The sequence below is a fragment of the Protomyctophum bolini genome (genome assembly GCF_963924005.1).
Source record: "Protomyctophum bolini genome assembly, chromosome: 3".
In the NCBI taxonomy this organism is placed as follows: Eukaryota; Metazoa; Chordata; class Actinopteri; order Myctophiformes; family Myctophidae; genus Protomyctophum; species Protomyctophum bolini.
This window is the reverse complement of record NC_137864.1, coordinates 33490688-33512565: the sequence shown is the minus strand read 5'-3', so window position 1 is coordinate 33512565 and position 21878 is coordinate 33490688. Positions and strand designations below refer to the sequence as shown.

The 21878-nt window shown below is 44.0% G+C and overlaps 1 protein-coding gene across 2 annotated transcripts in view; it reads left to right on the top strand.

Annotated features, from left to right (window-relative positions):
- fat1a (FAT atypical cadherin 1a) overlaps window positions 1-21878 on the top strand; it is a 91570-nt gene that overhangs the window by 10066 nt on the left and 59626 nt on the right. For both annotated transcript variants that reach the window (XM_080759753.1, XM_080759752.1), the window contains exons 3-4: window positions 8694-9008; window positions 21816-21877. In XM_080759753.1, the coding sequence (XP_080615879.1) occupies window positions 8694-9008; window positions 21816-21877 (377 nt within the window). The remainder of the gene's footprint in view (window positions 1-8693; window positions 9009-21815; window position 21878) is intronic.

Genomic DNA, 21878 nt, shown 5'->3' with positions numbered 1-21878 from the left:
ACATTTTAATGTACCCCACTACCCCTTGAACCATTAGTATTCATAGGATCCAGAAAGCTGGAGTTCTTGAAGGGAAAATGACCGTTACATAAAATCTCATTTAAAGAAATGGCAGAAATATCACTCTTGCGGCAGAGGCAGGCAGACAGCTTGTCAGCCAGCCTGCCGGTCAGAGAGTCACTAAACATAACCCTAACCTCAAGCAACAAAATGAAAAGTTCATGTCTCAAGTGAGTGGGACTTTGACCAAATACACTGAAACAAGGGTCCCTCAACAGGGATTTAAACCCTTAATCTCAACAGTAATAGAGTACTACACCTCTATGTCACCTCTGTCATGGGTTTCCATCAGTTCTTTGGTTTTTGGATCAATTAACGAAATAATCCCTTTTGCACACAAAGGTGACTAACGAATATCTCCACAAGTCAACACTTGCTATTAAACTACCCATCAGCTTCAAAATGTATGGTTGATGACTTGAGATATAATACATACCCTCACCAACCTTATTTTCAGAATACATTTACAAACAAACAAAAACAACATTGGAAATGTGGCCAGGGAACCCATTGCAAATACACCTCCTTAACACTATTCCTTCATCTCCTTTTTGTTGCACATTAGCTTAACATGAACTCCGTTATGCTGGACATGCAATATTTGATGCAACTTTGCACAATTTGTTAAATAAATAAAAATCTGATGTTACTGCTCCTTTGACATGACATGGTGGTGGCTTGTGGTTTCAGCTTGGCTACATTATTAACAATATTCTATGTGGACTAGATTCAAGTTGGCATCGTTGTGCAATGTGCACGCAAGCGAGATGGAGGACGACCAGTTAAAAGTTATCAGGGCTCAGACTTATCAAGCTACTTCTAATTACCCCTGTAGAGAGTTCGTCCTGGGGGCTGACACACTATGAACATGGTCCTTTTGTTGCATATGGTGGCTTTTTGGTGTGCTTGAGTGAAACCAGAGTAGGGTCTAGAGATTCTCGAGCAAAAAGGCTTAATCATTTGACTGAATCAAAGTCATCATTATATTTGAAATGAAAGCAACAAAAACATTACAGGAATACAGAGGAATACATCTCCATGCTTGACAGTTATAGTCAAATCAATGTCTTCAGTTCTAGTTCAAGCTGATAACATACTTTACTTTTATCATTTGAAGGCATCACTACTGGTATTACAGTGGAGAATAACAAGAACGATGGGAGAGAGAGAGAGGCAGCAGCCTAATTGAATTGAAATATTGAAAGAATGAAGCCATCATTAAAGATAGATCTGTGTCAACCTCAGGGAGACAAACTATCTTTTTGAGAAGTTTCAGTCTACAGCGAGTGAAGGTGTATCCTGAACATTAAAGTCAAGCGTGCAGTAATTTGTTTCCTAACAATACTTCTTTCTGAATAGTGAAATAGTCTCTATAACATTATTCCAACCACAAGGGTAACAGTGTCCTGCAGAAAAGAAAGAAAGAAAAAAGAAAAAACATGATCTGATGTGAATTACTTTCCTCTTGTCACCTCAATTGGAATGGGGGCTCGTTGCTCTGATGTGGATCCTGTAATTCAATGAAGCTTAGCTCATTGGTTATTCGATGGTGTCAGTATGATGCATTGACTCTGAAAGTACAACCGACTGGCCATCAAATGAAAAGGTACATAAGTCCCGTGGTGATGTGAGAGACAACTGTGTTGAGTCCAACACTTGCACATGAAGACGGATGCTACTTTTGATTGACTTTGCCAGTCATCTTGTCCCTTGTGTGGTTTTGCGGTGCTGTCAGGCTGCACAGTCGGCAGCGCATTCTCTCTGGCAAGGCATTGAAGGAAGCCCATCAAATGTAACCTGTGCAAAGTTGACACCTGCCACACAGAGCTCAAGGGAGATGACATGTCCTCTCCTCAACATTGTGTTGTGGCATCCTGTGGGATATATTCTCCTCTCTAGTCTACACATAGTATTGGTCAGAACTGTGGCCAGTTACTCATTGTTATGCCATACTGTATGTCTAAATGTCTAAATATAGTATCACTAATGTAACCCCCAGCAGCTCTTTTCAAGCTAGACAGGGGACAGAATCAGCCTTATGTCTTTTTGAGAATGGACCCTTGAGAATAAGCAGGGGACCTACATTTCAAAGAAGCTTATATCTCTGGATAAATGGCTTTTTTCTCCCGTTCGTTTTTGCCACTGAAGCCAAAATGAGCTGTGACATGAATACAGTCAGGTCTGTGTCCGCAAACCGCTCTTCGGGGAAGGGCAGCTTCACAAAAAATGTGAAATCAAGGAAGACAGACCATGTGTCACCGCCATTGTTATCAGTGGAGTTGGCAGAGCTCCGCGGGGCCAGGAGGTGACTGCTTCTAAATAATAACGGGATATTAAAGTGCTGAGGGCCTGTTCAAAGGCATTTGAAATAACACAGCCCCAATGGCAATGGAGGCTGTCTGGGTAGGTCCCATTTGGTCTCTTCAACTGGAATTAATGGGCTAAATAAAAAATAAAAAAAACGGGAACATCAGGCATGTTCTAATAGCTAATTGCATCACTCTCGTTCATTCATTCATTCAATCATTCATTCATTCAAGATTTTGTTTTCTTCCCTGTCTGCTCACTTCAATTCAATCAATTATTTAATTCCAGTTGCACTGCTATCTACTGTGAATAATAGCTGCTCATTTGATAATGCATTGTAAGCTGTGGAGCCCCCCCCCCCCCCCCCCCGCTCTCTCTTTTTTTTAAGCTTCCTCTTTTAGACAATAAGATTAGGCTGATATGCAGAGCTCCTCAAATAACTCTCCACTACTGTTAACTTAAGCTGGTGAAATGATTCAGTTTGTGTAAAGTACCATTTCCCCCCAGTAAGCCAGCTGTTGATAACAATTTCCCCCCACCCCCGCCGCACAGTGATAACATACAGAAAAGACAGTGATGCGTGAAGTGGAAATGGCAGTGCTAGTTGGCCACCACAGTGGCCCATAATTGTTTGTCCAGTATATTGAAGAAGATAAGATGGACAGGCTTTCGTTGCGATCCGTGTGTTAACGCAACTTACATCTGTTTGATTATCTCCCAGAGCTAACATAACATGTACTGTATGTAACCCCCTATGAGACTATAAAACACAACAATGCACGCCATTGTTCAAACTGTGTAAAAATGGAACACTAATGTTCCGTAAGTTAAATTGACACCCCGTATTTTACTGTGCAATTCGGTTCATAGCCATAGACATTGCAGCTCATAGATACAGTAATGCCAACTTAAATGCAATAAAACTAAAATGCCAGCTTAAGATTCTTTCCACATGAGAAATTGTTGCAACAAAAGGCGTGGATTCCTAGTGTTGCCCTTTAAACAACACCACCTTGTTATCATACTTCACTGAAAATGTACACACCACTATAGCCATGTATTTATCATCGTAATAAAGGACAGCATTTGGTCACGCTTTCAGTACATGGTATTTGGTATTATCACAGAAGAAAATGCTTATATCACATATAATAACTGTTTATATAGTGGCTAAATCAGACTAAGAGACGTTTCTTTATTTGGGTTCGGACCACACTCCAGATTCATGGTCACGCCATTCATTCAGGGTTCATGAATTACTACCATCTATTCTACAAGCTCATCTATAAGCTCACAGCGATCTTTTAGTTTTGCACTAGTCTCTGGTTATTATTATTATCACCCCCCCTACAATGATATGCCCAAAATTGGGACGCCAGGTTGAAACTGGTTAAAGGCCGATCTTGCAGCTCAGAGAAGTCTGGGAAACTTTGAGATAATGTGATTTTTAGCTGCTGGGGGAAATGTGGAGCTGCAGTTCGGGGGCTTCTCTCTGAATTCACCCGGCTCTGCAACGTAGTGCAGGAATTCTAGGCATTTTGCCCAGGCCGAGAGAGAGAAAGAGAGAGAGAGAGAGAGAGAGAGAGAGAGAGAGATGAATGTGGTGGGGTTGGGTTGGGGGGCTTGTGCTGAGAAAGTTTATGTAAGCATGTGAGCGGGAGGCCTAAGAAGGCTGTGGAATGTGGGGCGGGGGTGAACCGAATGAACAGAGGTAGTTCAAAGCAAGCACCGGCGTTTTTCAAGTGCAGCTTGTGACCAGTGCAGTGCGGCTGGGGTAAGCCAACTGGGCCCATGTTCCGAAAGAATTTTGGTCTCAAGTTTTTGCCTGGGAATTGAGATTATTCTAGACTAGTCTTTGCTTGTTGAGTCACTGATTACCTTGTTTTTCTCTCACCCACTTACCATGTCAGTATTACCTAATCTTTTGGGAGTATGCGACCTGGAGAAATGAGCTGGGAATGGGATTCTTTGTTTTAAATCTGTAATCCTCTGACAGTATAGAATATTTTTGGAGCTCCAAATGGTATTAATTGCCAAGATAATGAATTGAACAGGTAACTTAACTTGGCAGCACAGGTTTAATGTGTCTAATCTATCCCTTCCCATCATGCACTGCTTCCAGGTACTGTATATTGCATGGCATGGTTATGTCCATTGTCCTTAACCACGGCCAGAGCTTGGGCTGTCAGTTCACTGTTAAGTACCACAATCTATGTTATTTATTGGATCATCTGAAAAAACAGAATAATTTCATTTTCATTTGATTGACATCTGTGCTTCTATAATCACCCACACATGATCACTAATTGTTTCAGGGTTTTTCTTTTTTTTTTTTGCTATTCTAGATAGAAGACAATTTAGTTGTGATTTGTGCTCTCCATTTATTCCTATGGAAACATCTACTACAAATAGTTCTTAGTCATAGCAATGCCTTTTATTCACTTATTTCTTTTTACTCCTTCTTCCCCCTGGGAAATTGCAGACTTTCTATAGTATGGTAGATAAAACTCCAAGCACTGAACATCTGGGCCTTTATAGACCACTTAAGAAGTTAAACCCCAGACAGGCAATTCTTGTTCATCTCCTTTATGTCAGAAAGAAACTAATTGAAAGTACGGCTTCACCCTTCCCATTCCCTGAACTGACGCTGCATTTCAAACTAGCTTACAGAGTGAAAACCCACCGTGTGCCTATCCAAGAGGAATACCTGCACTTCCTGAGAGTTGAGAGTTCTTCCTGGCTTCATGAATGCTCTGTTGCACTGCCGCTATGCTCAGTAGCTAACAGAGAACAAAGCCACAGGGCAAGGAAAGTAGTGGAGAAGGGAAGGGAATAAAGTTTGGCACAGGTTATTGCATAGTCTGCTTTTTTGTACTGGCCCAAGGGCAAGTTTTGCAACCGCCTCCCATGAGTAACCTGGGCGTATGGGACAGGCGTGTCAAGCAAATTCCTCTGATTCATCTTTTATATGCTTTGTGTCAGTAATTTATCCTCCCGCAGTTAATATATTGATAAATGTTGGCATTCAAACCACGACAGCCTTAGTGGGGTATTTTGGTGGGTGAAAGAAAATAAGTAATAGATAAAAAATGTCAATGCCTTCGTTGCAAAACGTCCAGCTAAATCAACAACACCGCCCGTTGGTTTGACAAAGGTGTGTGGGCGTCAGGCTCGACATGAGGTCCAAGGTCCAGGCTCATATAGATACTCGCCGCGTGTGTTTAATGGTGCAAATATTAAGCCATCTTCATACCTACAAGGTTGGCAGTTAAAAGTGTGACACCTAAGGGAGAGCTGGATTGTTCCGCTACGTCGGTGTCTGCCAGTCAAAACGGCTGAGCTTTCAAGCGTGACTATATATTTTCTTGGCTGAAGCACAAAAGATGTCTCATCTTCTCCCCCTCCGCTCTCCTCTCTTGGTCTTTTGTCTTATTAGGCTGCTCTCAGCCCTTTTTGGCGGGGTGGTGGGGGGGTCCACACATGACCGCATCACCCACGCCTCTCCCTCTGTCCCTTTCCATTTGTTTCCATCTCCTCAGACAGTCACGGTTTGCCCATCCATCCTCCCTGTACCACTCTATATTGTTATCTTTAGCCTCCCATTCATATTTGGGTCAAAGACGAATAAGGATTAAAACAAATTTGAAATTGGCAAAAAGATGCAAATTTAAGCACTTTGTATATTTATTAAAGTCTTGAGATGCAACTCAACAAAAGTGATTCATTTTAAGAATGCAATTATAAAGTTTCACTTTCCCTAAGTGGCCCAAACATTCAGTCAAATCATTCAGCCCTAGAACTCCCTCTCGGGAGGATGCTAGCAGTCAGATTAAGATGCACATTTCTTATTTATGTATCACATTTGCAATTTCCTGCCGCACTGTATATATATATTTCCCCCCAGTAGTAGCCATTTGTTTTTCCAGTGTGCTTCAGCAACAGCATGCCTTTCAGTCACTGCAATAGTATACTGTAGATGTTGTCTCTACTGAGAGCATTTGTATCAATTAGTCATTTTTGTAACCTTCCTTGTCGTTATGAGGTTTATTTGTGTGATTTCCTGCAACACGTTCAGCTGCATAGTTTTGCTGCTGCAAGTCTGGCCAGCCGAGTTTCACTGCTTAAAACCAACTGCATTACACACTGACTATATAACCTGTATGATCCTCCCTCGGAGGAATCATGGGGGAGCTATCTGTTTCCTTCTCCCATACTGCCCTGTCTTATTACATGCCTCCAGCTAACTTAGGAGAGCTGTAATGATGAGTAACGACAGTGCCGGATCCTTGGCATGCCAACCACTGGAACTCGAGAAAATACCCAAACCTGTGCTTGAGAATGGAGAATGAATGACCCTACCCAGAAAGTGAGGGTTTTAGTGGCCGTGTGGGTCTTTTTTTTTTTAGAGATCTTCCACCCCTCCCCTCAGGCTAAAAGGATAGGCTGCTCTCAGTTACCGGCCTACAGTGTGCTTTCATTGAGTTCCCGTTGGTGAACAAAGGCTTTTCAAAGTCACCAACTGCAACAGAAAGTAACTTCCATGGTGAACTGCGTTCTCTTCCATGGAAGTCTCCTTATCTCCTTAATGTCCCTTATCAATTCTAGGCCACAGTAAACTTTGACAGTGGGTCTGTTGCTATACTTTACATATCATGAAAAATGACCAACAACACCCACACTGTATCTGTCAGTATCAAGATAAACAGTGAGCTCATGTTTATTGGTGGTGTGCATTTTGAAGCCTCACCTCAGAAGTGAAGACTAAACATTGTTTTTCTATGTTTTCACTTTGTGCATGATGGTGGGCCTTATCAAAAGTTTTTGTCTTTGGTATAATTAAGTAGGTTTAGAAAAAGTGCTATGGAATTTCATTGGTACATATCTCTTTTGATCACGTACTTCTTCCCTCCTCAAGCTACCTAGTGATGGTGTTTTAGTCTTAGAAGCCAGATGCCTGCCAAAAAAAAGAAATGCACGAAAGGGGTTTTATGTGTAATTTGTGGGCATTCTTTGCAGAACTCCACTCCACTGTCAAATTTGTAGATCTCAGTTGTGAGATGTGCCTATCGTTAGGCAGATTCTTTTTTAAATAAGATTAAAATAAATATATATTTGTATTATCATAAAAACGATGGCTTCCATTATCGTATTGCAACTTTTCAGGAATTAAAAGCCTGCTGTTTCTATTAGCTTCGATTCCCCATCGATGATGTCACTGGTGGACGGGTGCCTGAAATGCCCACAGCCCTCCTATGAGATACAGACCGAGTAGAAAGAAATTGTGCCATTTTTTCATGAACATTAGTGAGGACCAATTATATGAAGGCAGGTTGAAAATGGTTTGAATAAAGGTTGAATAAAAAAAATGTTTTTGATTGCCGGCTGAGATGCCTTGGTTCTCGAGCAGTTCTTGATCATCCCATAACAGCAGAGCTGTTGGCTATACATTTTTTTAACACGATCTGATGCTTTCGATTTGCTGCTTTGGTGAGTCGCCAATACATAGGGTGTTGGCGGAATTACTCCTGCCGATGAAGGCTGAAAGATAAGGTTGAAAAACAGTTGGCTATTCCTATATTACGCCTACGTGTGCATTCAAACCTATTGTTAAATGAAATGACTGTGTACCCTAACATGTTCAGTCTGGCGTCTTTACATAACACCTTTGATGTATCACTCCCCGAGCCACCCATCCTCCTCTCAAACAACTCTGAAAGTCGTTGTGTTTGCTCAGCTGAAGGCCGTAGGCCCCACATGGCATATGGCCAGCCGTAAAAAAAAAAAGAAAAGTCCCTGCCAGCCAATGTAAAGACAAGAGCAGTGGTTGATGTTCCACCAGCTTGCCGTTATTCTTTTCCCAGCTCCTTCTTTTAACGGTGGCAGATTATAGGCACTTTTCAAAGCATCTGCCTCTCTTCTTCAGCGATCAATATCATAAATCACTGATTGAGTAGCAGTGATGTGAGATATTTATTGTGCTTTCAACCGAAATATGCTGTGGTAGAAAGTAATAGAATATCGTCACTCTCAGATCTTTTATGTTTTTCCGCAGATTAATGCCCTACTTCATTGTAGAGTGCAAGTGTGTCATACCAAAGAAGTGAAAATAGCGTTCACAATGTGTCACATTAAGACGCAAACTTGTAGATCAGATATTTTCAATATTTTGAAAAAAGAACAGTGATGTACCAACGTAGAAAATGTTTGATTTTATAATTTGATTCTGTCATTGCCTGAATGCAATGGATACACTTGATAACACGCATGGACCTAAAATCAAATGTAAAACTACACATATTTATATGTATCTCCTTTCCTTCCACCAGGCGTCATTCGAACACAGGAGCTGCTGGACCACGAGACTACGGCCCACTACTGGTTGACGGTCTACGCCATGGACCGCGGCGTGGTGCCACTCTCTACCTTCGTTGAGGTCTACATTGCGGTGCAGGACGTCAACGATAATGCGCCGCAGACCTCTGAGCCTGTCTACTACCCCTCGGTCATGGAGAACTCCCCCAAGGACGTCTCCATCATTCAAATTGAGGCGGTCGACCCAGACGCCAAGGCCAGCGACAAGCTCACGTACAGGATCACCAGTGGGAACCCCCAGGGCTTCTTTGCCATTAACACCAAGACAGGTAAGATGGCCACCACCTCACATTGCTCTTAAAGCAGCAGTAGTGTTCAATCATGTGCGATGGTGCCATCAGTGTATGGAGGCTATTCATTCTAGCCAAACATTATACATTATATTTAACATTATATTAAATAGATATTTTGTGTCAAGGAATACACACACTTTAAACCAGAGAGATAGAGCTAATGAAATCGGCATTGTATTTAATTGGAAAGAAACTCTACTGAAGGCCTAATACAATTGGCCCTCTGTAGCACATGATGATATACTACTGCTTTGATGAGTGTCAAGGGCTGCCACAGTCATGTGTTTACAATGCAGTCAAAGGCAAAGGCTAATCTTAAACATGTCTGCTAGTTCAGCAAGGAAACACTGCACCAAACTATATGCAGGAGTTTCGCCAGTCCACTTCGCGTCACATTTCAAAAGCGAGACCGTTAGCACAGGTCAGTCTGCATGTTAAGAGTATTAATAACATTAAGCTGTCACTGAGTGGCTCACATTATTATTAGGACGGCCTCTCACAATCATGCAAACTCAGAGAGTGGGCTGAGACGACACATGGAGAATATGACGTGCCACGTCCGGTTACTTCAACTGAGGGCGTCATAGGCAAAAGGGCAAATGTATATGAAGTGCGGGTTGTGATGTTAAATTACCCATGGAGGCTCTGAGCTTTGGTTTGAGATGCACATAGCCAGACACTGAAGAGCAGTGTCCTTTTCCAAGAGACGCTACTGTTTGCTGTCTTGTGAAAGGGTCCGCAGTGTGAACGCTCAATCTTAGCGTAGGACGGACAGCACAGTAGTCGCTACAGGGAATATACAGGGGCTTTCCCCACTCTTAACCCATTTTGACCTGAGATCAGATTCTAAAAATGTCTGTTTGAAAATGACAGTTTTTCTATGTCAGTCGTTCTTCGATTAAAAAAAAATAGTAAAAATATATTTTTCAATAGCTAAAGCATAACATAATGCTAACACCAAAAGGGGTTCCCGCCCAAAATGGGTTAACACTCTACGGTATCACATAATGGCCTTCTGCAAATGGATGGGCGATGAATATTTCATCAGAATTATTTTATGAAGACTGCCAGAGAAGGCACAGTTTTAGTGACGATCGTGGAGAAAATACTTGCGAAAGGAGCAAAGTGAAACTGTGTGTACAGACAGGATTTCTATGTCTGTACAGGTTTTGCTTGTATGATTCCGAATTTTGGCTCAGTAACATGCAGGGATTGAACTGCTGTATTAGACTGAGTTGCACTGCTGCAATGGTCATTTGAAAGTCTGCTCCGTGCAGATTTTACAGATTAAATTGTTATTCACTTCATTTCATTTTCTTCTCTGCGGACCTACACACAACCAGAGTAATTGTACTGTGGTTTGTCTTATTCGTAATTGACCTCAGCATAAGTAGGCCGAAATGGAAAACTCTTGCTGGGCTTGTTAGTCAGTGGGTATGAAAGTAAATTACCCTAATTTTCATTAACATTGTGCACGGGAACGACAGCACACTTTATAGTTTATAGTTCACATACTGTAGGTCTTTCAGTGAGTGTTAATTACTAAGCCTAGCTTACCTCTTGAGTTTGCATTATTCTCGGGATTGCGCTGAATGCTACTGCTCATTTAAAATTGAAATGAGGAATGTAAGGGTGGAACTGTTGCTCCAATTTGTCCTCATTGACTTGTGTGGTCCTTATATTCCAAGGCAGTCACATCAACAAACTGGGGGTTATTTTGGTTTGAAGTGGCCAATGTGAATTTTCTGACCAAATAAGGATTCGCCATGTAGCATGCCTTTCCCCTGCAAGCCATGGCCTAATCCTGGACACTTTCCAAAAAGGAGAGTCAAAGGAAGCAAAAAAAAGGAAGGGCTCTAGCAGGGAGAAAGCCAAGGTGTGGTTCTGAATTCACCCACAGTGTTACCCGAAGCTGGGTGAGGACAGATAGGTTTTTGTGCGTGTGCTTGCACAATGATGTCAGCTTACATTGAACTGATAAGAAATCTGCAAGGCTGAAAGAAGAAAAGGGAAATTAAATATTTGTCGTCCAGTAAAGCACTCATGCACAAAAGTGATTTTCTAAAAGATGGCAAGAGAGGCTCTGGTTGTGAAGAAAGCAAGTTTTTTGTCACAGGCCTCACTGTTTAGAGGATATTGTTCCTTCTCTGGAACACTAACCTGTAATGAAGTAAACTCAGTTTACTTCAAAAAAGGAATACACACGCGCACACACACGATCGCCTCTATTTTTCCAAAAGTTTTTCACCAGTCCTGAGTTGCCGCATTTCACCTGCTGTCAAAATGTAATGATGTTTGATCAGTCACTGTTGCTTTAAGAGCCTTTGTGGTTTCCTCTGGTCAATGAACCGATCAATACAACCCTCTTGATCAATTGTGCCTGAACCCATAATGATTTTCATTTAACCTTCCCACGTGGGAGGCAGGGTGCCATTCACTGGAGACCCATGGACTGCCGCGTGAATGCTGAATCTGTGAATATTTGGCGTTTGGATTGAAGTTGAAGGGGGGGGGGGGTTACGCCTTTATGGAGGTCTGCACTCTACCGAGTTCATGCTTGTGCAACATCCATTGTTTTTTAATCAACAACCCATTTAGTAACCCGTTCACTCAGCCTCTGCATAAATTCCTCCTAACCCACATATTTTGGGGTAAGCATGCCCCTTCCACCACCATCACACCTTCCGGCTTAAGGCGTTCTTATGAAATCAGAGTTTATGGCCGGTCCCACTGAGGAAAGGAGCCTGTTTACACGAACACTGGCTGCATTTTATTAGAATGCGAGAGGAATGATGAAAGGAAAACATAAACAACCGTTCTGCACAGAGGGCAACGGGGCTGAGCGGCTGAGATCTGTAAGCACATATTAAAGCATGTTCAAATGTTATCAGCGGGACACAGAGCCTTGCGTGTCAGGCTCACCTTCCTCACAAAGAAAAGTTTTGTTACATTGCTTTTGTCCTCCCGTTTGGAGGAGTGAGGCGGGGACAGATTTACAGACGATGTAGGAAGGAAAGGAAAGGAAAGGAGAGGTGAGGAGAGACCACAGCATTACAAGGAGACGAGAGCAGGGCATATCGAGCATAAAGAGGAAAATAGTGAGTCAAGGAGAGAGAGGGAGAATGGAGCTTCCTTTCACTTCAGAATCAGCCTCCATGTCCTCAGTGGAGATTAGAAATGATCTTTTATTTTCCGTCTGTGTGGGATGAAAATAGTCCCGATATCTGTCCACATTATCAACTCAATATGACATTTTCACCGCATATTGCAGGTTTTTGAAAATGTTTAAATTTACAACACGCGCGCCTCTGTAATTACACAGTCCAAAATTGCAATGGAAGCATGGGCCCTGTCTTGGCGTAGCTACAAAGCGTTGTGATGGAGTGGAGAAAGAGGAAAAAGAGCTCTAGCCAGGCCTATGTTTTGCTGGTGGTTTTCAGAGAGCTCCATATGGAGGCGTATCTTTCAGGCTAGCTCGGCTAGCATCCCACCGCAGGCCCTTCCTGTGTCCTTCATCGCACGTCGAGCCACACAACTGGCTTTGAATGCGACACAAAAAATCTGTCAGATGTTCCTTAAATTGAATATATATACATATATATATATATATATACACACACACACACACACACACACACACACACACACACACACACACACACTGTATTGGCAACGCTTATTTAATTAATTTTTCAAATCCGTTGCAGATATGGGCCTTTAAAAGTTGTTTACAACAGGCTCATATTAAGCATGTAGCATCATGACTCTCACCAGACCCCCATGAGGAGTGTAAATGTCATCAGCTGCTCTGGATGTGAAATGGGTCAAAGTCGTTATGAATCTACTTAGCTTGCGTCACACTCTGTGTTGTCCATTCTTTCTCAAGTAATAGAGTTCACTGGCCGTCGTTCTGTGAACCACCAACCACTATTTGTTTGGGCGCATACAAAAACATGATTTTACAATATGCCTGTTAGGCATACTCATCCAGAGTGACAGAGTACAAGATCATAGTACATGGCATGAACCCGAGTCAACAAACAAAGTTAAATGGTCACGCAAATGGAGCACAAAGAAACTAAGTGTCACAACGTAACTAGGATACCAAGTAAACATCATGATTATTATTAGTATTCATTAACCTAGGGTCTGTCTAAATAACATACTTAGAATATGTGGCTATCTTAGACAAATAACATAATATGTGAACAAGTAACCAATAGTACAAGCATATTAAAATAGTAAAACAAAAATAATAAAGACGTAGAACAAGGAGTGATGAGTGCTAGATGGTGAGGTATAGAGTCTGAAGGGGGTGAGTTTAGAAAACAAAACAAAACAAAAAATAAACAAAATAATGATTCTAACTCGACATGTGCTGTGTGCAGCACGACAGCTCAGTGAGTTCATCCAAGCAGGTCAGTCTAACACAGATGAAGACTTCTCTCCACGGCATGTTGGGTGGTGTTCGTTGGCCAATGATCCCCGCACTGGCTCAGTAAAGCCCAGGATGAAGGGCTTAGGGCCTGCTTAATTTCTGCCGAGTAAACAAGTCCTGCTGTTTGGGTTGTTCTCTGACTTTGGTTTGTTATTAAAGTGCAAGGCCAGCTCTTCTCTCTTGACTACCCCTCCCCCCCCCATCTCTCTCTCAGAGAGACAGCGACACAATCCTAACAGCTAAGAGACTGGAACCACAGGGTCTGCATATAGCCTGTTCAGTGAGAGAGAGGGAGAGAGAGCTTAGGAATGAGCAGGGGGTCTTGCCCACTTGTTCTTTGTACTGCTGTTCTTGGACACAGAGATGGAAATTGTGTTTGTTAGATAGGAGAAGCTGAGGGTCTCTAATCACTGGATCAGGTCTGTTGAAGAGAGAAGGGGGGGGGTGACATGTAGACATGTTGTCATTGGATATATGACATGCTTTTGTGTAACGTTACGAAGAATAATCTGTTTATAAAGTTGCGTATAAATATAGAATGATGATAGCTGGTATGCGCATGCATTCACGTACACTCACCCACATACATGCACACACACACACACACACACACACACACACACACACACACACACACACACACACACACACACACACACACACACACACACACACACACACACACAACCAATCCACTGGCTGTAATGAATAGGAGACCTATCAGGTTTATTACTACACATACCATAGTCTTCACGGCTCCCCTCCCCATCCCTCTTAGCCACCCCTCTCTCTCCCTCCATCCTCCATTCTCCCACACTGAACAGGATTCTTTCGGGGCCTTAAGAAAACATAAAAAAAGCTTATTTCATTTATTTTGCGGACCACATTGCACACTGACCCCCAGCAACTTGCAAGAGCGCTCAGCTGTGAGGGTGGAAGACCGTATGACTCCTCATGCTTACTTGACTATTTCCACCCCATGCCAAACCTTTACTCTCTTCTGTTCTGTTCTCACGCAGAGGTGGACAGGATTGTTTCATTATGCTGCTGCTGCACCTGCCAGAGAGGGGCAGAGCACAGTGACACAGTTATCTTCTGAAACGGGTTCCCGTGGGCTTTTGAAATGCCGCTGGCCTCCTGTGACCGAGCAGACTTTGAGCTTGCGCGCGCGTGCGCGCGTGGGCGAGCCATGCATGCTGTCAGACGCACTACTACGCGCGCGCACACACACACACACACACACACACACACACACACACACACACACACACACACACACACACAGGAAGTTTGCCTGGGAGGGACGGGGAGAGAAGTGGGGCATATATCACTTTGGAGTTGGAGTGTGTTTATCTTCTATCTTCTATCCACTCCTAATCTATTTCCTGGTTGGACCGTTCCATCTGAATCACTCTGATAACACACTCTCTCCTGGGTGGGCGCTCCGTTAAAAATTAACCTGCTAACATTTTGCAAGGGGAACGTCGGCAGGAAATGCCAATGGGTTAAACGTGTCCCTACAAAGCTTTCGCTGGCACACGTGCTCATGTTCCATTTCCACCAGAGATATATTGTTTTTTCCTCAACCCCCAAACCCTCCCTCACCCCCTGATGTATTGTCGTTGGTATGCAATTCTCACCTGTTACATGAGAGCTGTGCTCTCGATGTGTGCATAAAGCCTTTACACACACAAAAAAGACTCCACCTATCATAAAGAGCTGCCCTGTGTTCTGCTCGTCTAACAATAGTATAGCAGAAGCCATTGATTCAAATGGGCCTCCTGTTACACAGAGTTTTCCCCTCTTTTTTTCTTTTTTGAGGCCCTAGTCTGTATGCTCCCGATTGTGTATTTGACCCTTTAGTGGCACCTTTCAGTTTGGCAGGTCAGAACAGCGATGAAAGAAAGGTAAACCTGGGTGAAGTTTTGAGGCCGCGCTGGAAACACAGCGCAGGCTAAATGGCGATGCCCCGTGCCCCCTCAACATCCCCCGACCCGTTAGACACCCCCACCGAGCCTGGAGCCAACAACCTCTTTGTCCTAGGCTGAAAAGGAATATCTCGGGTGATGCCTTGGCAGGCTCAGCTGCCTCTGTGAGGTTTTTATATGCATTCGTAATGCCCCCGCCATCGCATGAAAGAAAGAAGAATGGTGGTGGCTTGCAGTGGATTGAGGGGTGGGGGTGGGGGGTCCATATCTACTGGGATCCGGTGCTGTAAAGCATTCATGCTCGCAGCGTTCGTATCACCTTTCAACAACGCCTTCTGTGGTTTTCATTGAGGGAGGGGGAAAAATATGCATTAACACTATCTATGTTCTCTCTCGCTCTCTCTCTCACGCACGCACGCACGCACACTGAGACATACAGTATATAGATACACTAGTGCTGGCCGTGACATGTTAAGGCCTCAGCCGATAAGCACTGGAGGGACGCCAGATAGGAAGCAGATACTACCTCCAACAACTTCCTGCAGTTTCCTGTGATTTTTCATCCCAAACAACTGGCACGGGTCTCAAACAGCCATTAAAGGAGAACCTGAGTGCCAAAAGGACAAAGGCCCTTCCTGTCCTGCAGGAGCAGTGGGGAAAATTAGATAGTGTGTCTCTCCTCAGTTAGAATGTGCTCTGAGCCCAACTGTTGCTGTCCTTCAGTAGCTTCCCTCCGCAGGGGGTTCCAACCAGCAAGGTGGACCACCCAGTAGCAGCCAGATCCTCACCTTCCGAGTGTCAGTTTAACTCTTTGAGAGTGACAACATGGACCAAGAAGAGGTCCATGTTGACACTCTCAGGAGTTAAAAATGGAACCGTGGTTGTTGATTAATTGTAGAACACTATACACACACACACACACACACACACACACAGACACACCTGTCTCTCCCCGTCCTCCCTTCCCTATCTATCACCCGGGACTCCGAGCCTCCTGCTAAAACAGATGGGAAGGAATTGGCCACCTAAGAGCAGCTTAAACGGTGTTATCCCACGATGGCCTCCGTCTGGGAGAGACAACCTCCAGTTGTTCACACCAGACCTGTCTTCTTTGCATGAGCAAGCCTAGGAATGTACACATCAGCTTTATAAACACCTATAGTCCACCAGGAAACTGCCTTTTCACATCCATCTCCACCCACCCACTCATAGACGCACACACACACACACACACGCACGCGCGCACACGCACACACAGTCTCCGTTTATGCTGCAAAATATATTCGTCTTACGTTCTCTATTGCTCTCTGTAAGTCTATTGCTTTGTCTGTCTCTGCCCTTGACTATACAGTATGTCTATACTTATATTTTTTAGTTTCTCTTTGTACCCATTTGTCATTGTCTCCTTTGCTACTCCCCCCCCCCCCTCCCTCTCTCTCTCCAGTCTAAATATCTGAGATTATATTAGCTGTGGAGGAGCTGTGATGGCCCAGCTGGTTTTCCAAAACAGCTCCATGGCTTCCAATTACCCATCTGTTTATATGAGCGTACATGTCAATCAAACCCTTCTCACAAGCATCTGGATGTATAGGTGCGTGCGTGCGTGCGTGCGTGCGTGCGTGTGTGTGTGTGTGTGGTTACCGTGGCAATGGGAATCACTAACATGTGGATAAATCCTGACATACACATACTCCGGTCATAGTAGCAAATGGTATCAGTTAGCACGCAAGCCGGGCAGTCATACACTTCAGCTATGACCTCCACCAGCTACGATTGCCTCATCAGTGACCTGTCAGTTGGTCTCATGCAGAGCTCGATGACCGATGCCAGATTATTTGGTTGAGATCCCTATCTTGGAGATGTGTCTCGGCTGCATAATTGCAGATACACCCTTGTCGTTTCCAAAAGGTTAAAGAATGGCCCCATATAATTAGGCCAGCCTGATGCATCGGCCGTGGCTCTAGCTTCATGTGGTTTCCTTCCCTGTTCTACTATCATGTGTATGGCTGTGGGGGGTTTATGACAGTCAAGTGGATATCTGTCTCCTTTTTTATGTGCAGTGGTGGAAAGTAACTTAAGTACATTTACTCAAGTTTGAGGTATTTTTGAAACTGTGCACACCGCTCCAATGACTCCAATAACTAACAATAAAACTGTACGGTACAGTACAGTACAGTACAGTAACTACCACAATAATAGTATAGTTGCACCGCACAGTTCACAAGGGTGTGGTTTAGACTTTACTGGAGTGTTTCCAATGTTCAGTACATTTTGTACATTTTGATACCAATACTTTTGTACTTTTACTCAAGTAAATTTAGAATTCTGGACTTGTAAAAAATCTGAGTACTTTTTCCACCACTGGTCAGACGGCTTTCACGTGTCTGTCTTTGTTTATGTGTCAGTCTTATCACACACATTAGTTCTACCAGTGTGTGTGTGTGTGTGTGTGTGTGTGTGTGTGTACGCGCGTGTGTGTGATATATGTGTTGCAGCTGTGAAGTGGGTTAGCCGGGTCTATTCTCTTGGTGATAATGCTATCCAGTTAAATGTCAGCCAGCTTCACAAAGACTCCTCTCACAGAGAGAGAGAAGAGAGATAGACTGTCTGAATATTCTAACCATGTGCCTACACAATTTTTTGACACTGCCATGGCTGTGTTTAGTTGTTGGTCTGTCTGGGTGACATCGCAGGGCTTTCAACAATGTGTCAAGTGTGGTATCTTTCCTTCTTGCTAAATAATATGTCTCTCTGAGAGCTTTAGATGGACCTCTCAGGCCAGTCAATCAGTTAGACCGGAAGTCAGTCAGTCAGGCACACAACAAAATCGGCTTACTTTAACTCGGAAGTGTGGAAATAAAATGCAGGTACATTTCCGAGTTAAATTACCACTGGAATTCCCTGCTTATTTGGACTCAGCCGGTGAGCCTTGTTTGGAACTTTTCTTGGACAAACAGTCGTAAGCATGTAACATGCTTGCACAAATCCGTGCTCCTCTGCTTGCAGCGCTAATTCCGAGTAGCTGCTGTCGAAACAGCATGGTTTGTTTTGAAGGCCTGGAGAAAACCTGGCACTCGTCAAGAACGAGCCATCTTTAGCCACCATGCCACAGATACCGATAACCAGCTCATAATGAAACAGAAAACATCAACCTGCACGCTTGGGACAGAAATCGGTCTCAAGCGCCAAATTGAGTAGATGAGTTGCTGCGGGGGGGTGATGTTTATTTTTTCCCCAGACAAGCGTGAACCCAACAAAACCCAAGACAACAAATCAAAAATGTTTTAGCTCATGGCTGAGTTGTTGCTGCAGAAACAGCACGTGGTACCAGTGAAACATGTCAAGGCACTTAAATCTAGGGATCGGTGGCCTTGGGGTGTGTGTGTGTGTGTGTGTGTGTGTGTGTGTGTGTGTGTGGAGGGTCACCACGACTCTATAGCCTGCCGGTAGACAACCAGCGCATTCCCGTTCGTCTGCAGTCACAGCTAAATGTGTGTCACCGTAACTATCTGTGTCAGACACCAGAGTGGTAATCACCAGCAGTAACTCCTGGGTTTGAAGCTGCTCAACAATGTCCCACGGCTCCATGGCTAACACCCCCCAAATATATGCATGTACGCACGCTCAAACACACACACACACGCACACGCACGCACACACACACATACACTCTGATCTAGTCATACATATATAAATGATCACGCACGCACACACGCACACACTCCCTGCCCCCCTGAGGCATCCATTTTGAGGTGGTGGTTGGAGTTGGAGGACAGCGGCAACACTGCTTGCGTGCTTCTTGTTTTTCCCTGCCTTCTCAAAACAGTATGGCTATAATTACTGTCGGCCCCGGCTCAACCCACGCCTGAGGACACCTACCCTCTGTGTGTATGTGTGTGTGTGTGTGTGTGTGTGTGTGTGTGTGTGTGTGTGTGTGTGTGTGTGTTATGCAGTGCGGTTGTAACTTGCAGACTCCCCTTGGTGCAGTTCCTTGCTTGGCCTGCCGAACTTTCCGACCAGAGGTTTATGCAGCTCCTTAAGTTTCAGGTGCTAGATATGCTAACTGTATTTTTGTATGGCCTCCAGCTCCAGCCCTACACGTGTTCCTATAGTCTTTCATCAAAGGAACATTCCTGGACTCCTTTTTTTTAAGGTGTCTAGAATGTGCAGGGCAGATTTAGAGAAAGTTAATTTTAGCCATTGACCATAATCGACTGACTCTTGAGATCTGGAGCTCACCGCCGGGGAAAGCTCACTGTGCAATCCTCCGAGAATTAAAGAGTTCAATGAACACACTGGGGATAAGAGTAAACATGCAGATTAGAGAGAGAGAGAGAGAGAGAGGAGAAAAGGGCAGAGAAAAAATGAAAAGGGAAGAGTGGTAGAAAGGGAGAGAGATGGGAGTTTGACAGAAAGTAGAGAGAGAGAGAGAGAGAGAGAGAGAGAGACAGAGAGAGAGGGGTGGGGGAGAGAGAGAGAGAGAGAGGCCACATGCAGCGAGAAACTAGACCCCCCCCTGTCCTCTAGTAAAAGCTGGTAATTTGATCCTACTGTTTACCTTTATTCAGTTGCCTTGCAAAGTGACAACTACAACAGAGAACAGCTTTTGCATATTTTATAGTCTTTAAAAATGTCGTTTGGAATTAACTCTCTCCCGTGAACTGGGACTACAAAAGAAGGCCATTGCTAGTTGGGAGACGGAGTCTTTATTCTCTGTCATCGCGGCCCTTTACGGCCTCCCAATGACTCTTTAGAAGCCGTTTAACCGCCTAGCACCGTGCAGGCTTTGTAGAACCTTGAGCAAAAGGGCAAAGGAAAGAAAGAGAAAAGAGAGAGAAATAGAGGCTCCCGCATTCTGCAGTGCTGAGGGGAAAGGGGGTTATTTTTGGGGAGCTGTAAGTTGTGGCTAGCTATTCTGGTTCCAGGCATATGTGCCATTGATGGGTTTGGGTTTCGGAAATCCTCCGCTTTATGCTAATCAGGCGCAGTGTGGCAGGGCAGACGGCTCTGGTGCGGTCGGACTTGGCACTTCTACCCTGCACTCAACGTCTCTGCAAGGCTGCTATTACAGCGTAACCCCGCTCATAACCTAACCAAGGGACCCATATCCTTTCTCCCTCTTCTCTTCTCTTCTCTTCTCTTCTCTTCTCTTCTCTTCTCTTCTCTTCTCTTCTCTTCTCTTCTCCTCTGTTAATTTGACAGAAAATAAAATGATTCTGACCTCAGGCCTTGTTTGATTTTTGCAACATTGTTCCATGCTGGGATCTAAACAAAAAACGTGTGTCACATGGCATCAATATCTGCCTAAAAAAACAACCAAAACAAATGTCCATACATTTAACATATACACCAGAAATACATACAACTTTATAAGTCCTCTCAAAAAGGAGAATGGTTTGAGATACCAGTTAGCGCTTGGGTGTGTGTGTGTGTGTGTGTGTGTGGGGGGGGGGGGGGATCTACCGTCTGCCCAGCCTGTGTGTATTTATTCAGCTTGTGGGAAGCGTTAAAAGCAGGGTGGGGAGTCCCGGGACGCTGCTGCTGTTTGGCCAGCGTTGGCAGACCTTGGTGGTATTTCACATGTGGAAGGCAGAGGGGCCTAACGTCTGGGCCACTGGGTCCACCAAACACACGGCTACGGGAAAGCCTCCCTGCTTTTCACAGACCCATAACTGAACTCTCTGCGGTGTCTGCACAGGTGGTTGCTGCAGACCCGTGAATACGCTTGTATTCAGCTAAAATATTTATTCAAACTGGAGAAAAAAATAATATTTATTTCTTTTTTTATATTCGATTCAACAGTAGAGATTAAATCACTTTTTCATGGTGCCGTTTGTCAATGAATTAAAGTGCTCATAAAAAAAAGAAACAAAAAAAGACTGCATTCTCTTATGTACGCAAAGTGTGCCTAAATTTGACTTCTGTCAAACCTCTCCGGAAGGTCATGAGATAACCATCAGGTGCTTCGAGTTACGCAACGACATGTGAATGGGGCCGCTTGGTCTGCGCAAACAACATAAAGTCAGGAATTCTCTTACTTCTTTCTGTCTGTTCCAAAGCATCGCGGGGTCAGCTCGCTTCTATTTTTAACAGTGGAGAACAGAGGGCATCAGGCGCTCGAAACGAAGTTAACTCAGGTATTCCAAAAATCTCCCTCCTCATCCTCATGAACCGTGGCATTGTGTCTTGTGACTTTATCATTATCACATTGCAGGAATTAAACACTTTTCGCCCTGGCGTCCCTACCTTGTGTCCTTATGTCGCACTGTGACACGTGAGCTTGTGGATGGCTCCATTTTTGAAGTTATAAACCAGGCTTGAGTGGATGAGGAAACAAGATGAAACCCGCCAGAACATTAAATAAACATTGCTGTGTGTTGTGTGGCTAATGCGATTATTCTGATCCTGTCCCGACAGGTCTGGTGACCACCACGTCGAGGCGTCTGGACAGAGAGCAGCAGGATGAACACGTCCTCGAGG